Source organism: Bombus bifarius, unplaced genomic scaffold (assembly GCF_011952205.1).
Source record: "Bombus bifarius isolate JDL3187 unplaced genomic scaffold, Bbif_JDL3187 scf7180000007974, whole genome shotgun sequence".
In the NCBI taxonomy this organism is placed as follows: Eukaryota; Metazoa; Arthropoda; class Insecta; order Hymenoptera; family Apidae; genus Bombus; species Bombus bifarius.
In genome coordinates, this window is record NW_022884360.1 from 1,240,896 (window position 1) to 1,259,391 (window position 18,496).

The 18,496-nt window shown below is 37.0% G+C and overlaps 1 protein-coding gene across 1 annotated transcript; it reads left to right on the plus strand.

Moving 5' to 3' along the window:
- Positions 1-261: 261 nt before the first annotated feature.
- Positions 262-14,430, plus strand: LOC117217183 (venom allergen 5.02-like). Its single transcript, XM_033464589.1, has 7 exons — positions 262-583; positions 7,835-7,956; positions 8,341-8,422; positions 9,266-9,426; positions 10,266-10,366; positions 12,659-12,753; positions 13,767-14,430. Exons 1-7 carry the CDS (start codon positions 478-480, stop codon positions 13,811-13,813), a joined length of 714 nt encoding a protein of 237 aa, XP_033320480.1. The 5' UTR covers positions 262-477; the 3' UTR covers positions 13,814-14,430.
- The last annotated feature ends 4,066 nt before the right edge of the window (positions 14,431-18,496 follow it).

An 18,496-nucleotide genomic window follows, 5' to 3' on the forward strand; every position in this document is an offset into this window, starting at 1 on the left:
AACCTGACATTGACCTTAAGTCGAATGGAATCGAAATCTGACTGGCTTTGATCCTACCTTTCTAATACCCGCTTAACTGATATTTAATTCTCTACGACTAAAAATTGTCAGGATATTGTTAATCTTCCGCCGATCTGTTAAACAAAAAGCTGCTCCCTCGATGGCCTTGAAACCAGTCACCCTGACCTATGCAACCGGTCCCCACCATGTAAACTGGTAGCGCGAACAATTACACGGTCCAAGCCATGAGACAGGTGAATATAAAGGCAGTCGCACGACTGTGCTAAGCTATTAGTCCGTCTGCTTCCGACGACCGGTTCTCACCGGTCAATCGGCCGATTTTATAGTTCGATTGACCTATGTTCACGTATTTAAGCCAACCATACGTATTTTATCGACTTACGCATCAATTTTCGTTGTGCAACGCGGGAAAATCCGAATCGCCTGCTGCCGGACGCGAGTTAACAATTGAAGAAGATGATGCTCGATAGAAATGCCAGGCAACTGACGTTGATCTTGACCGTGGTCTCCGTGGCCTCCGCCAACAATCTGTGGCCATCGTGCTCCGGAAAAACTATGATGAGTAAGTGATTATAATTCAGATTTTATTAGCGGTAGTGAATTGGTAAAGATTTTATTGCATGTTATGTTAAAAATGGAATTATGAAAATTTGGGAATTGGAGCGTATGTATGTAATTAGGCGATGTGGAAATCAGAGTAATTGGAAATTGGCACGTGGAAAGTCAGGGAGAATGAGGATTAGAAATCGAAAAAAACTAGAAACATTGACGCGAGAAAATGGGAAATTGTAGCATATATAGTTGCGTAATGTGGAATTAAGAGTAATTGGAAATTGGGGTATGGAATGTCAGGGAAAATGAAAATTAAAAGTTCAGGAAAGGGAAAATTGGAAACTTGACACGAGGAAATGGGAAACTGAAGAAATTGGGACATATGTGATTAAGTAAAATGGAAATCAGAGCAATTGGAAATTAGGATATGTAAAATTAGGGAAATTGAAAATCAGGCATAAAGGATTAGGAGATTAGAAAAGTTAGAGGGTTATAGAAATTGAGCATTAGAAAATGAGATTAGGAAAATTAGAAACTCGGCACGGAAGTAATAAAAGAAATTCGAGATTGACGAATTAACAAAAATTGTAAATAAGAAAAATTAATACGAAATCAGAAGGTGGAAAACTCTAAATCAATGAATGGCCCATTGAAGAAATTAGAAATTAGAGAGCTTGCAGTCAAAAATTAGACAAAGTGCAAATTAATGAAATTTTCAAAATTAATCGTATTAATTTAACGATTGATAATTAATTGTGTGAGAAAAATCAGAAAAATACGAAATAAAAGAAGCAACGAATCTTTGGTAGCCGAGAGCAATGAGAATTAACATAAAAGACCACAAAATTCCAAAATCTTCTATAGAAAAGAATTAGCCATTCTATCGTTAGAGAAAAAATCTGGAACAATCAACGTCCCAGTGGTCACGAAATAATTTCTTCACTCTACGCTCGTTTAACCACAGAGGTTTGCGTAAGGGTCGAAGAATTCGCTCCGGAAAGCGTTGGTTCGATCTTTGCACTTGCCTCTGTTCCACAGTTTTAACGCTTTGTTCGTGGCACGTGGATTTCTAGTGCAGGTGATTCATCTCGTCGAGAAGCACGATTTGAATAATCGCCACGGAACCGTGTACCGTGATTTCCAGTTCGTCTAACGCTCTTCAGCAAGCGCGATAAGAACGTGACTAGGCATAAGCAACTTTTAAGTATCCTTAACTGTCGTTCAGCTATAATTAAGTCATTTCAAGCTCCGGTCATGAAATGCAACTACACGCTGCATTTTTAACGCTTCATCTAGGTTTTCAATACGATTTTATTTTTCATTTATCTGCAATTGTTGATTCGGGAATGTTCGTTCCGTTTATACGGCCAAACTGAAGCGTGCGATTTTTCCTTTACGTGTATCGTTTCCAACCAACGTACGCATCGTTCTTTTCCATGACTTTTCGCCATTATTGTGGCGAACTTCGTTATTCCATCGGCGTAGAATTGCTTAGTCTTGCGAGGAAAAGAAACGTACCAATTCGTTTTTGCAATCTTCCAAAGAAGGCAAGTTCTCATTGTTGAAGTATTTTTCTAACGAGCGAAATAAGCGATGATCTGAGCGTGCAAAATCAGGAGAGTATGGTAGATGGGGTAGAACGTGCCATCCAAATTGCACCAATTTTTGTCCTGTGACGATGGACACGTGGTGGTCTTGCGTTGCCTCGGTGAACCGTGCCTCGATTACTTTGAACAGATCAACAGAGAACAAGTTACTTTATTGTTCAATTTAATATAATCATCGATATAATTTCTCTAATATAGTTTTGATAATTTGCTATATACAGTAACGGACGAAAGAAAGTTTAAAATTCATACACTATGAATTTTGGTAACTTTCGCCATACTAACAATTTTTTATTATATTGGTAACGGTCAATGAAATATTTTTGCTATACCTCGAAAACTAAGGTCAAGCGACGATAACGCGTATAGGGAAAAGTTATTCAGAATCGTGTCCCTGACCGTGTATTTCAAGGTCATCGAAATTGGTGTAGAGTACCGTTCGTAAATTATTATTATTATATTATAATAATTATTATTATCGTATACGTGTACGTATCTAATTCAATGTTCGGATATTATCGTAGAGTGGCTATACATCTCACAAAATGAAACAACTGCACGACGCCGGCAAATTGTATTTACGTTGCATCGTTCTAACAACCATTTTGTTAGAAATGAGTAATTGTCCGGTGATTTATGGACAGAGCATGTATATTTACGATACTGGACAGTTAAACGACCGAATTAATTTCCGATTGGTTCTGGTAGATAACGATACCATTCGACGAGAACCGATAAGTTCGTTTCTTCGACCTCTTTTCCATTTTTCAACGTCTCTTCTTTTTTTCCTCTGGCCGCGTAATTGTTCCGCACCTTGGGCATTTTAAATGTTCTCAAAGCAGGGATCCTCCAATTACCGCGGAAAAAGCAAGTTCCTTTGTTCGTGCGGTGCGTCAGGCGCACCGCTCGGTCTCCGTTGAATAACAGTTTCCAGTCGGCAATTAGTCAAGTTCGTTCAACGATCGCGTATCTCGTTCCGCTCGTGAATATTCCCATTGAGAACGAGCATCGGGAAACTGTGCACCGAATTCGAAATTTCGCGGAGATGCGCCGTGCTCTTTTCCTTCCCTTGCCCTCAATTCCAACGGCTCGTTTCCGGTCCGGTCGGGACGCTGCCCCGCAGCCTCTATTGTTTCGATTAAAAAGCTGCAAAATGAGAACGATTTTATTTGCCAAGAAAAATTCGATAGAAAAGAGGAAAAGGAGAGAAAGCGAAGAGAAGAATATTATTTCGGTCGTGGGGATATTTGTCTAGGGGAAAGAGAAAGGAGGGGTGTCAAAAAGTGACAAAGTTGAGAAAGGCTTTGGTTGGTAGGAAAGAAAGGTTCGAGAGAAAATACACGAAATAACGATGAAACGAACGTTATATTTGTCATAGGGATATTTATTTATCTAGAGAAAAATGAAGGATAATGAAAAAGTACCAAATTTGTCCGCTCTCAGGCATCCAAATTTCTAATAAGGCGCTATAGTTCTTAAGGTAGAAATGTACTTATGGCAAATGCGACGGGAAAGCTGTAAAAAATGTAGAGAGAAAGAGGGAATTTAGGTTTAAACAATCGTTCTTCTAGTAACGAAGATTTAAAATTGGAGGGAAAAGGCAACAAAGTCGCGGGGAGAATCGGTATTGCAAGAGTAATTATCGACTGAGACGGTCGAGTGATCGGGCAGGCCTTCCCTTGAAGGAATGAAAATAACTGGGAAACTTTGAATGGAGGCCAGCAGCCAGGGACTATTTATTTAACAAGCTGGCAAGTCCATTCCCACGAAATCCATTTAACCAGGCGCTACGACAAGAGAATGGAGTTAGCAGGTGTCGGTCGAATCGTTACGTACCAGCCAAGCCCTGCTCATTTCCGCTGCAAAAAGAAACCAACCCGCGCCCAGTGCTGCCAACTGATCCGCCGTCGCGCTAGATCGTTTTTTATTTCTACCGATTTTACGTAATAATACTCGAGCCTCGTCGTTTCTATAGCTCTGATCGTGTGACGTGGGTATTCTAATTAAATGTCAATCAAATATTAAATAGAACGACAAAGGAAATCAATTTTTAGTGACAAAATGACTGAAGATTATGAAACAATTAATCGTTTATAGATATTAACTCCCGGATGGAAAACTTTCATTGGTATAAATATATCATTAAATATATATTATATAATATAATTATATTATATGAATATGTTATGTGATATCATATGACATATATATATCTATCGTTGCGTACTGTTTCTTTGTTCTTTTCGTTTTCTAGTAACTTTGATGCTCTCCAACGACGAAAACGCGGAAAATTGGAGGAAATGGAAACAAAGAAAATTATTTTAATTTCCGTGGTAACCCGATGTTGTACAGCGAACGTGCCACTATTCGAAATTTCAATAATTTCAGGTCGTTACGGCAAAGCCGAGAATATATGACTCGTCGTAAAAAAGGAAACGTGTCCATTAAGAGGCGAAATTAGCCGAATATTTGCTGGGTGAAAATGGCGGGAAAATCGACGGCACAGTTTCGAAATGCAATCGAAATGAGCGACGCGACAGTTAACAAATAGAAAAACACGTGCCAGATATAGAATTAATTTCGCAATCTCATTTTCGGATAACGATAGACGTAGGTATCTATGAAACATTAATTCTTTAGTTCAGGTCACATCGAAATTTAAATTCCGTTGTTTTTACTGATCCTAAAATAATTAAAAATAAGTACGAAATAACATGAAAGTAGAAACAACTATCTATTCAAAATTACACGGTGTCATTTAAAATATATTCGTATTATACGAAACAAAGAATTAGCACAAGAAATAGCTTCCAAAAGTTAACAAAAACAAACCATTTCGTTTTCATAACTAAGAGAAATATGTTTATTAAAACAATCAATAACAATTGGACTGCTCATTTCGAACGTAGCGTGTAAGTTCATTTTCCTTTGTTCTAAACTATTCGCACTTCCATGAGTCGACAAATCCTGATAAATCACGAACTAAAAACGCATTGAAAAATTCGATACTCGAAGATTTCGTACGTTCCAAAATGTCATCAATGTGATCAAATGTGATGAATGGCAAAATCAGAGACAGCACACGCGCTTACTCGAATGAAAGACACAAAGCACGACAAGTGGACTGTACTTAAAAATTCTCATTACGTGCCGTTTTGTACGGGGATATCCCCCAATTCCCCAACCATGTTACAGCGAATCCGTGTCGTAAGAGTAACCTTTTGCACGGCGGATAGGTGTATTTAAAAAAAGAGAACGAAAAGGAGGAGGGGAACGAATTGAAACGTTAAAGAAAATTCATGTAAAGTCCCGTTGTTTTTATCGCCGGAAGTATCGAACAAATTCGCCGTAATTAAACAGACAAGGGAGAGATAAAGGTGGAAAAAGAGGGACAGAAGAAGCAAAGTAACTTTATTGCTCCGGTTTTCGTCCAGCTGTGCGCCGACCTAGCTTCATGAATAATTCAGCTCGTACATTATTTACGGGGAGAAAATTGGAATCTATTACATTTCGATAGAACGGCGAACATCGATTCGACGGTAAAAATACCGTATTCAGCCGTGCGAGCAGCCACGAGATTCGATTACATTTGCGAATTAAAGCAGTTGCCGGTTAATTACGGGAAATCCGTAAATTTGTGGGCGCGCGCGTGCAATAAACGCCAAGATGCTCGGCGAATTGTTATTCAAAACGAACGACTCGTGCTGAACTCTCGTTTCACGCATCACCGGCGAATTACGATATTTCGGATTTTGCCAGCTTCTCATTCCGCCTACGAATATTTTCATTTCAAATTCCAATACGCGAGATAGCGAAACGCTACATTTACGTTCGACCCATTCTATGGTATGTCGAGTACTACTATAATTTAATAACTATAACGTTAATGAAAATTCCAAGCTTTATACAAAGACGAGCAGAACGTGCCGAAGATGCAAAGAATGCAGGATGGTCCGCATTAATTCGTGGTACAAATGGGGCCGTGGCTGCGGAATAAGACGAAACTCGATAATAACAAAATTGCGTGGCAGGCGTAGTTTTTGAAAAAAATCGAATTTGAAAATTTCCGAAGTATGCGTAAATTTGCTCGATTCCCAGTTAGAGGGGAGGTTATTCAGATCGATAGAAGGTTATTCTACGCGTGAAAATAAGTCGAATACGTAGAATATAATGTCTTTATCTTAGATTTTATTTTCGAGAAATTCGAATTTGAAAATTTATTTAATTTATTTAATAAATTTCTTGACTAAGATATATTCAAATCTATTTCTGCCCTTAAACAATGAAATTTTATACTTCGTTCTCGACTTATTTTCCAATGTAACATAACCTCTGTCGATTTCTGTCTATTCCTGTCCGACCGGCTATTGATCAAATTCACGAATACTTCACAAATTTTCAAGCTCGATTTTCGCCCAAAAAAATGAAGCCTTCAACGTAATTTTATTATTCTCGATTTTTCCATAGAATCTCCTTGACCCCATTTGCATCATGAATTAGGGATCACCCTGTACAAAATAACCAAAGTACGGTACCCTTCGCCATGTTTAATGGATAAACCAAATTTTTTATCCAGGTTCTAGTTTCTAAATTATATTTTAAAAGATAGAAATTTGCATAAATATCTGTACAACGCTAGATATACTTTTTGAATAACCTGATACTAATCGGTAAAACGAGAAAGTAAGGCGAGAAAGTGAGTAAAAATTGTCCAGAGCTGCAAGAAGAAAATTCGATTGCCGATTCGCGTCCCAGCGGGATAGAAATTTGCATTCCTCGTCTTCGTAGAGGAGCTAAAAGTTATTAGGCGAAAGAATACGGTAGCAGGAAAGTTGTCTGTCGAAAGACAGAGGGAACGTCGTTAAAGCAGATTCCTGGGAAGTTTTCCGGCACGTTGGCTAATCCAGCTGGCCAAGAAAATGGACGAAAGACTGAGCGGGAAAAAAAAAGACAAGTTTCAACAAGGCGATAGAATCCCTTACATTAACGTTACGTTTGAATAATTGCACAAAACGTTTGAAACATCCTGTACGTGTTGAAAAGAACACTAAAACGATCAATCGAAGTGTTGAAAGTTCGAATTCTTAATTAGAATCTACCAGAGAATGTTCATATTATCGTTTGAACGTTGCTTTGAATCATTCTGTACAATCTCTAACTATTCTCCAAAGATTCTATTAGCGTTAGATCATCTGTAGACTGCCCAGAGGGTAGGAGAACTTACCAGTCTTAACTAATGTCCAGAACAATCGAGTTCGTAATTCAGTTAGTACCTGTTGCTACAGGAAAATACAAAAATGGAAACTGCGGAGCAAATTATAAGTTTCCAATTCTGGGGGAAGATAGGAGGAGGAAGCCTCCTACCAACGTAGCTCGTGGGTGACACTGTTCATGGGAAAAATCTGCTTTTTCCGTGAAATCCATAATCCGTTGATCCATAAACGGAAAATGCTTACAGGATTAGAGATTCCTTCAAGCTAATAAGATTAAGTTAAAAGATTCAGTTTTCGGTGGGGCCTTACGGACCATCTCACTCAAATGTAAAACAAAAACCAGTTGCAATCTCTTTAGAAATAGTTTGTCACTATTTTACAGCGATACGTAGATTGGTGCGTGTAGTGGATCTACTTGATTGCTTATGGATTTATTTCTAGGATCCACAGATCTATCTTGCGAGGAGAAACAGACTATCTTAGACGAGCATAATCGCTTGAGACAACTAGTGGCTCTGGGCCAGATCAATGGACAGCCCAGTGCTGCCAATATGAGAGAAATGGTAAGAAATAAAACTATTCGAACTTAACCTTCAAATCTAACCCCAACCTAACCCCGCTTTTTTATCTTCTTGCAAAGAACTACTATCTGTACATAATCTACGATAGATCAACTACAGATTTTTATTCATTTATGAGAATTTTAATGCAAGAATGCGCAGAATACACGTAATATATTAAAATATATAAAATATCCAAAGTGTAGTACCCCTTGTGATATTTGGCGAGTGAAACAAATCAGTGCTCGGGTCCTGCTTCTCCAGTTACATTCATAAAAATACGAATTTGCATAAATATCCGCTGCCTAGTAATCAATTGCTTTCTTAAACGATTTTACGAGAGTTCGATTTGGAAATTTGTTACTAGGAGATAGGGACTCTTTTCAGATCTGGGACGACGAATTGGCTGCCATGGCGCAAAGGTGGACGAATCGGTGCGCTGAGATCCACGACGATCTCAGGAATGTTCGTAAGTAGATCTACAACTACTTGTAACCGCTTTAACTAGCAGGACGCTACTTTTGAGTCACTCTGTAGATCAACGCTGTGCTGTGCAGCGTTTGCATGAAAAGGGCATCCGCATGAGACAAGTCACGTGATCACAATTGATCAACAGCACACTTAATAATTCGAAGCATCTGATAAAGCTATAATAGAGATCCCTTTATGCGAATTTCATTTATCAAAAATAAATTTTAATTAGTGACCGGTTGATTGAATTCCAACCGATTGAATCCGCTTATTCGAATATGAACTCTTGATTTATTTAAACGAGAAATGACAAGCAGTATGACAACTCGGTAACTTCTTGTTATATAATAACCATAAAATCTTCTAAGATCATAGATCAAAAGATCTTAAGACAGGTACTGTGACATTTGCTTTAAGATTGGAAAAGATTAAAGATAGTTCAACCTAATACTTGACTCGATAAAAAACCAAAGTTTTATTAAAAATAGGAAATATCCTCAGGCGCTTAAACTTCTAAAGAACATACATGCAAACACATATTGTATATGTTCTTGCGTATTTCGATTCGCCTAACTTTTACGATCAATGGGCCCCCTTATAAATGTTAGACTTTTCGTGTACCTTCTTCGTAACACAAATTCAGATCGAAATCGGCAGATCCAAAAGAGATTCTCTTTCCCTTTCACGACATTATTGACGTGGCCTGAACAGCGATGATCCACGCAACTTAGAACAATCGATAAATTAGTGAAACAAGAAATCAGCCGACAGAGAGTACGATCCTCTGTCGGTCCACAGTGAAACAGACTATCGATCATGATTAACGACGATCGATCTGCAGGCAGGTTCTCTGTGGGGCAAAATATGGCTCGAGCATGGACAACGAGGCCCCCGGGACCGTACGACGACCAGCCAAACTGGCGCCAGATGATCAACGGCTGGTTCGACGAGGTACATCACTATCAAACAGGCTATAGCGATGCCACCGGCCATTACACTCAGGTTAGTTGTCCTTGCCGCTCTTAGATGTCCTATCCGATCCCTTGAAACCATTATAGTAGGTCACTATACTGTGATTTCATCGAGCAAAAGTGAGTCCCAGGAAACTATTATGGGAGACCACTATAGTACACTATAGCTATGGTACGTTAAATGGAAATGAAATTTCTGAGAGAATCTAACGTCAACGGGGAAAGTTCTTAAGATATTTTAAGTGGCCGATGGCTCGGTTGTAATGGAAGATGCCTTGAAATATTGGAATTTTCTATCCAAAATTAGATGTCATTAACTTCAGTTTCTCAAGCTCTGGCATTGCCCAGAAGATCGTAAAAAGATTAGAATAACCCAATGATGATTTTCTGAAAATTCTAAATTTTATTTAAACCCCAAACCATTACGTTCAAAATGGGACAACTATTAGATGGAACAAATGAAAGCACCTGTAGCACCAATAACGCACTAATCTGATTCACGAATTAAATAAACATAGAACAAGATAAATAAACGAATAAAATGTAATCGCAGAAAGATGAAACAAAAGCTTGTCTGGTATAATATTCCAAAAACTGAAAGAACCTGTAGCACAAGTGAGATACTACTCTAACCTAACTCACAGACAACAAAGTAGATAAATGAAGGAATAAAACGTGATCACACAAACAAAAGATTGTCTAGCATGATAATTTAAAAATTTGAAAGAACCTGTAGCGCCAGCAAGGTAATAGGAAGCATCAAGGGAAAGCATTCGAGAAATTCGTGAAAAAGATTCTAGGAGACCTTAGACCTTAGGCAAAAAATCTCGAGTATGTAAAGGGATGAAGCAGGTTTTAAATTACTTGCAGCTTGTCTGGGGTGACACATATCTGGTGGGCTGTGGCTACTCCTTCTATTACGATCCTGCCCGGGGCTACACCAAGAACTACGTCTGTAACTATGGGCCCAGGTGAGAATTCTGTTTCCCCTATTTCCTTTGGCCAATCGCTTTCATTCGATATTTGAGCGCAAATTTTCAACAAGGAAGACCCAGAAAGAAAACTCTTTCGAAATTCGAGATCTGATTCGGCCTATTCTCGCCGCTTCAATTGTTATCGATCAATAACAAAACCAATCCTTCTCCAATATTCGATTTTTATGTAGCAATGTATTCCGACAGTAGAAGCAAGAATTACGACAGATGGCAGCAGTATCATAAACAACAATCTATGCCCTGAATTATCGTCGAGTGAAAATTGATTGGTTCTACTGGAGAAATAACCTTTGTCGAAGCTGGTTCTCATTAAAATCTAGCTTGTCCGGTGAAGATTTTCAGCAAGACGGTCTTTATACGAATTTCAATCGTCACGAGTATCATTTCAGTAACTTCATACTTTAATCAGTTACAATAACAAACGAACGCTATTTTATATAATTATTTTTAAATATAATATCGAGCACTATATTTTATACGTACATTTTTATACGTTATACAGGGTGGTTGGTGACTGGTGGCACAAGCGAAAAGGGGGTGATTCTACGCGAAAAAAGAAGTCGAAAATATAGAATAAAAATTTTTTTTTTAATTTTTCTATCGAGACAACGATCTACAGTAAGATCCGTTATAACGAGACGCGATAAAGTGCACGCGTACCGAGCGAAAATTCAAAGTCGATTTTCTCGAAAACAAAGCCTCGAACGAAAAATTGTTATTCTATATTTTCGACTTCTTTTTTCGCGTAGAATCACCCCCTTTCCGCTTGTACCACCAGTTACCAACCACCCTGTGTATAGAGCACTATTCTATGAAAAATAGCAATCAATTGACTTTTACCACAATGATTCTCAGCCAGCCACATTAAGATGATTTAATCTAATAACAGAAACGAAGGAGAAGAGTATTAATAATTCTTTTGGATAAAAATATTAAAATTATTAAAGAATATTAAATTTTATTAATTAAAAAGATCCAGTGCAAAAAAGATTATTCCCTATATCGATCTAATTTGGAAATGTTTCGCTCTAAAAACATTGGATAAAGATTGGAATATATCGATGGAAAATTATTTATTTCCCTCTGGTGGAAAAAGATATCAATCGACAGAGATCGTATTTGTTATGGGTTAATTTTTAATCGAATTGAGAGTATGAGAAAGGAACGAAAATCGGGGTTGGTCCCGATATTCCTCGAGGAAATAGTCGGAGGCTTGCAAACGAAACGCCACGCGTATTCAATCCTACCATAAATTTCCTTGCTTCTCGAGTATTTCCCGTCGATCGGTAGCTTATTACTGTCAACAAATTGAACGCGCCTGTACCGCCTTTTTCCACTGTGAAAAGGCCTCCTCGAATACGCAATTTTCTGGAATCTGTGGTTCGATTGAATTTTTAGAAAAAACCTTTAATACATTCCTAAAATGCTTCAGATTTCCTCGATTGACGTACGAGCGAATCTTTTCAGTCTTCTGAATTTTTTCTTTTTTTTTTTTTTTTTTGAGAGTTCAACAAAAACGAAAAGATTGAAAGGAGGAGAAATAGTTAAAACTGTATGATAATACAAATATCCTATGTCCATCTTCAGGATTATCGAGAAAAGCAAATAAACAAGTAAAAGAAATAAACAAACGTTTCAATGAATTCGATTATATAGCACTGGTTGCCAATTGTACATTGATCCCTTGTAGGAACATAAAGTGACAAATATAGATCAGAAAATAGTTCCTGAAGATATTTCTATACAGATAGTACACTTATAGTACAGTACAGTACAGTACAATACAGTATAGTACACTAAATACAATAAACGAAAGTATTGTATTTGACAACTTCATCATCAACTTAGGTATAAATGTGATTCTTATACAGCTACTTAAAGAGACAGTGAAGAACAGAATTTGTTGCATACAGAAACAGCAAATTTGAGAAAAGGTGGACATAGAACATTTGTACAGTGAACCATCGATATCTGAATATTTCTTCTCAAAACTCAAAGTTTACACTTCTATGCCTCGAGTTCGAGTAGCTTATGGAAAACTATCTTCTTCAACTCGCTTCTATATAACGGCTCTTCCTAACTAATGACTCTAATAAATCTCACGATCCTAATAATTCTCTGTAAGTCTCCGTAACTGTAACTTTCTATAATTCTCCGTAGGTCTGTACAACTCTAATAGCACTTTGTAAACAATTTATGACAATTTGAAGAAGCTTCAGGCGACCAGTCATAACCGTTTTTCTTCTAACGTTTTATTTTACATTGCAGCGGGAACGTGATCGGCTTTGAACCGTATCAATCGGGCCAGCCTGCCTGTGGCAATTACGGGATGCTTTATTCAAATCGATACGCTGGCCTTTGTTGTGAGTTTCACGTAATAATTACTGTCCAGTTATCGCGATTAATTTCAGAACGAAAGAAACGACTATTTTTAATAGTAATTAATTTAGCGTTAATCTTGCAGAGGTCTTAATCATACTCAAACTATGTAGTTGTGTATTTAGATCACAGTTAGTAGATCATAGTGACACTATGTGGTTGTGTACTGTGCGGACCTTTACGCATATTTATATTTCTACGGACGTATTTAAAAAAGATTTCATTTCTCTACTGAATATTATAATAAACACCGCGTTGGATATTTCATACATTTTTTAACGTTACATGCATTTCGTAGATTTTTGCATCGTTGAATTGCCCAGAAATGCATAAACATTCGCAGTCTGTTAATACGTAGCGACTTTAAAGCCACGTAGTAATGTCAACCCTTGCATGAAGAAAGCTATGTAAATACGTCGGAGACATTTACCTTTACTAAAACAACAAATTTGTAATTATTGGATAAAACATTCTTATCCTCTTGCGACGCGAACATTAGATAAAAGATAAAATTAACACCGAATTGCATAAAGCGATTAAAATTTGTTGATCAAAGAACGCGTGAAATATTAGGTTGCACGAAAAGTTATTTTATCGAATTTATTGAATTAATCTATTAAATGTACGATCCATTTTATTCTATAAGAACAAGAGACTATTGTAGACAACTATAGACTCTTGTTCCAATAAAACAAAATGGATCATACGTAATTCAATAAAATAATATAAGACAAAAAATGTTGTGCATCTATTGTTTCCTTATAAAACGAAAGAAACTTTTGGTACAACCTATAACATCGGTCACGAGTAATATTAATACATTCGAGACATAGAAATCTCTTGTATTCAATAAATGATAAACACGTGAAAAATCTTTGCAAACGATTTACCATGATAAGAAGAAGAATGTTAGTATTTCTATTTAGATTTATATTTCTATTTAGATTCCTCTTCGGTTTAGTATTTCTCCAATGAATTTATGTTGTCCTGTTTTCAGCTGCGGAGCACTACTACTATCTGGGAGCGTTGTGCAGTTATGGTTAATGATTTTCATATTCACATGCAGAAACAGACAAGTGATTCAATTGGTTTTTCAAGGACCACGCGTCGTCGAAGCCGATCGATAGATCGTTCTATCTGATTTGCTTGAATATTCTAGTCTCTAAAACATAGTCCGTGATTGTAAAGACCAAAACTATAGAAAAGTTATTAGAATAATAAGTACTTACTAATTGTTCCGTGCGGTTTACCCAACGATTACGCGAGTTTCCGTTAACCCATTAAGCTGAAATTCGATCATCTCGCTGGCAGATCTGTTCTGTTACATAAAGCAAAATTAAACGAGGATCCATATTTGAAATATGCGAAGACCAAGCGATTTCGTGTTTCACTGGAATGTAATAACGATTATTGCGAATCACGTGTAATACAACTTTGCGAAGTGACGATATATGTAACATCGATACGTAACGTTCCGCCAGGGTAATAGGATTTTGTAAATATTAATATCTCGTGGCCTCGATTCAATATTGAAAGAAGTGAAAAATTAAATCGTTGAAATTTGTAATCTTGTAAATGTTGAGAGTCTCGCGATAAAATTATTCGCGGAGCTTGAAATATGTATGGAAAGAATTAAAAGTAAAATACAAATTGTAAAAGAATGTTGAAAAAAAGAGGAATTCGATCATTGATTTTAATTACAATCCTTCTAAATGAAAAATATCTGCTTGTTGATCGTTAATCTTCTTCCTTGTATTGATGTTGTACGATCATGATAACACTGTTGTTTTATAAAGACAAATTAAAAATCACTATCCTAATCCATGTTCAACATCCTGCTACGAAAGAACGATAAAAGGAATAGAAAGATGGTAGATTTTTAAAGGGATAAAAGATATTCAGTCCTCCCACCAACGCAACGATTATGTTTCAATGATGAAATCAATAGTAGAATCATTTTTGGAATTTAAAATATGTATGAAAAAAATTGAAAATAAGATAAAAACTGTAAAATAATATTGAAAAATAGGGAGCTCAGTCATCGATGTTAATTGTAGTATAACTTTGTATTTTTTATATATTTTTTTCATAACCTTTTAAACCATCAATATTTCCTCTTTCGTAGTTAATCCACTCTTTTGCATTATCGACAAAATTTTTTCGACATATTTTTTTAATCCTTTGTTCCATGACTTTATTCAATGTCAATACTCTGTAAACATGGCACAAATATTTCGACAATAAATAAATGAAGAACTATCCTAATCCATGTTTAACGCGGTGCTGCGAAAGAATAATAACACGACTAGAAAAATGGAAGATCTTAAAAGCGAAGATGAAACGTGTGCGGAGTAATCTTAGAAATAACCAGTCCTTCCACCAAAGCGACCTCGATTATGTTCCAATTTTTCGATTTCCGTTTCCTACCCATTTTAGCAAAGTGTAATCTTCGCGATAGGATTTGAACATCTTCGGAATCAAACATTTTACGCGAACGAGAGTTGTGCACCATTCTAGCAAGTTTCTTCTCATTTGATACCTGCACTTCCTATGCATTTTGCATCGCGGTCGTTACGTGACTGCAACTGCAAACGCCGGGTATAAATATTTACGCGACCAGAAAGATACGGCGCTCGGGTTTTTTTCACAACCCATGCACGGCGATCATTCTTTTTTCCAAGCTGTCTCAATTAATTCAATTCGTTTCGAGCCGTTTAATTGTCGGTATAACGTGGAAAAACGCGAGCCGGTTTCCTCCAGCTACAAAATATTCCAATTTAAAAAGCTGCCTGTGTAAATTTTGTAGCAGCTGCAGTTGTGGAATGCGGCAAACAATTGAATCGATGATTCGAAGAACAATATACCCTGAAAACCACATTTTGAGATATTTCAAAGAGTAGCTTTAGTTTCTTTCTTTTTGTGTGTATATGTGTATTATCAATGTCATTGATTTTATAGCGTTGTTGCAATTTAAACACGGTCATGCTAAACGAGATAAACGTCCATATATCTGCCTACCTGTGCTTGAACATCGTTTGTGAGTCTTTTATAATTAAAATGAATTTAATAATTGGACTTTCACCGTTCCTCGACTCAACAGAATTTTTAATCTGCAAATGAAACAAATTAATACAGTGGCAAAAAGTAGTAGTACCTGTTAACGTTAAAAGTAATTAAAATAAAAATGATTTAACGCAAGTTGATTACCAAAGTAAATTCAGCGTGATGTATAAAAGAATTAGTCGTCTTGTTGACGAGTCCCATTAGTAGTTTTCCAAAAACAAACTTCATAGAACGTCGATGCTTCGCTTCAGATGTACTTTATCAATTTGGTCACATTTTCTATACTATTTTTACTCTCATCAAACCGGAGGGACTGTCCCAATCACAGACATTTATACTTCCAATTTTAAAAAGTGGCTAATTTCGTACTTATATCGGTTTTCAACTCGCTAGTTCGATTTCACTATTTTCCCTCGTCTAATTGCCAAGGATTTAACTTAGCTGATGCGATCTGTTCCGACCAAATATATTACCGCTATTTTTCTTCTGGAAACAATTTTGAAAGTTTCGAACGAAAATAAAAGGGATTAAAGAGAGAGAGAAGGCAAACAAATTTTCTGTTCGAACGTTGCGTCGTGTTCGGACAGGAAGACCGCTGACACGTGAATATAAACAGGCGGAATTTCGTATATATCGCGTATGGAATTATCGTTTAATAAAACACAACAGTGAGATAAAGTGGCGGATTATACAGACGCAAAAATCGCGCAATAAAGTTTAATTCCCTTATTCGGGGACAGCGAAATCCCGGATATCCGAGCGGCAGGCTTTCCTTCGCAATTCTTTTCGATTTATTGTTAGCCGCCTGTGGCCCTCCGTATTGTTCTATCCGGTTCCTGATTCACCAAGTCTAGCCTCGATTCTCTGCTATTTACACGTGCAAGAAACATGTATACTTAATTAGTTATCGTGCTCGTCCAAATAAGTTAGACTTAAGAATAAAAATGTAATATTCGAATTTGATGTGGCTATATATGTAACATGAAAAGAGTATATTTTATAATCGCTGTACGTGTGCGAACCTTGTACAAATGTCGCCTATGTGCTATTGTTACGATTCTGTTATGGACACGTGCGGGCGGGACTTTCGCAGCTTGCGTCTCTGAATACCATAGTCTTCTCTATGACTTGTACGAGGTGAGCTGACCGGATTGAGTATCACTGTGCGCCCCGCTGCTCAGGCTGACCTTCTTTTGTTCGTGAATGGAGGTTTGCTCGCGTGCAGGGTTATTCTGGCCGATTTTTAATTGTCAATAACTAAAAAACAAAGCGAAAAGCGCAATTCTTTTATTCCTGATTTTCATCTCATTTCGCCTTCAAGAATCATTCCTTAAATTTCCTCACATCTATAGCCGAACACACTGTATGGATCAACTAAAAAGTATAGACTAGTCGAGGTCCTCTGCTTCTATTATTTTCTCATTCCAAAGAAACCTTAATAGATGATAATTTAGCCTTCGGGCGACCATGACGGATTTGTCTTAACTTTATTATCCTAAACCTTAACCTTATTATCTGATTAATCAATTTCTAAATTTTTGTTAATATAATAATTTACATAAAGTTGGATGAACAAAAGAAATAACAATGGACGTTCAATTTTAAATTAGATTTTAGAACCGGTCATTTGATCTTGTTAGGAAAATCGAGCAAAAACTTTTTGTTAAACCCAACAAGATGTAAGTTGTAGTTTCTCCGACGTTGGTGTCAACGACGAGATCTCTAGGAACTTTAACATCACGTCTAATGGCATAATTCCGAAAACGCACAGAACAGAAGCCCATATGAAACCTTAACAAAACATCTTCGTGACTACGAGCGTGTTGTGTTTGAATTACAGTTGTTACCACGCAAACTACTGCAATAACAGTTGGTAACCTGCAGGACAATGGCCCTGGGCATCGCTCTTCAACATGAAAGCCAAACACTGTTCAGTTGTGAAATACGGCCGATCAGGAGTCGAAGTTGTAATCCTACAAGAGGATCAGCGTTAATTGACATCGAAAAGTTGTAGGTAAATGGTCCGTGGAAAATGGTACGCACGAACAAAACAGCTGAACGTTCTATTTATGAAGAGGTCTCGCCCTCTTTTATGGTCAACGTTATATTCGTGAACTTTGTTAAAAAGAGAAAAAACGTATTAACAGACCCATTAACGATAAAGACGATTGCGCAATTGGGAGGAAGTTGACTCAACTTTCGGCCGGAATGAGAAACGTAAATGACAAGATAACGCTGGAACCAGTTCGACAGGGTCTGTTATAGCCCAGAGAATTTATTGCCACTCGTACGTACAGTGGCTGGCAAAAGTATTCATGTTAAATAAAGTGAATTTTCGTGCGTGTTATATAAAACGTTTTGAAATTTCATTAGCACTATAATGACATGCCACTGTCAAGATTATATTGGCAAAATTTAGACTTTACCTGAAAATATATACAAAGTTACAAGGTACCTACTGCATGCTATTATTCGATAAAAAAATGAATACACAATATGAATGGTAATCTTAGCCATATAATATTATTAAATATGATATCATCGAATACCGAGATTTAGAAATATTGCGGATGACGCTTACCTGTTTAAATGCCTCTGTCATCTTTGCCAGATATACAGGATGTTCGGCTACGGGTGCCAGAAAATTTAAGGGCTGATTCTTGA

Excerpts from the sequence above, each read along its gene's own strand:
- LOC117217183 (XM_033464589.1), top strand. The coding sequence starts at position 478 with ATGATGCTCGATAGAAATGCCAGGCAACTGACGTTGATCTTGACCGTG. Across the intron at positions 584-7,834 it reads CTCCGGAAAAACTATGATGA|GATCCACAGATCTATCTTGC; the intron begins GTAAGTGATTAT and ends ATTTATTTCTAG. Across the intron at positions 9,427-10,265 it reads CCACCGGCCATTACACTCAG|CTTGTCTGGGGTGACACATA; the intron begins GTTAGTTGTCCT and ends AATTACTTGCAG.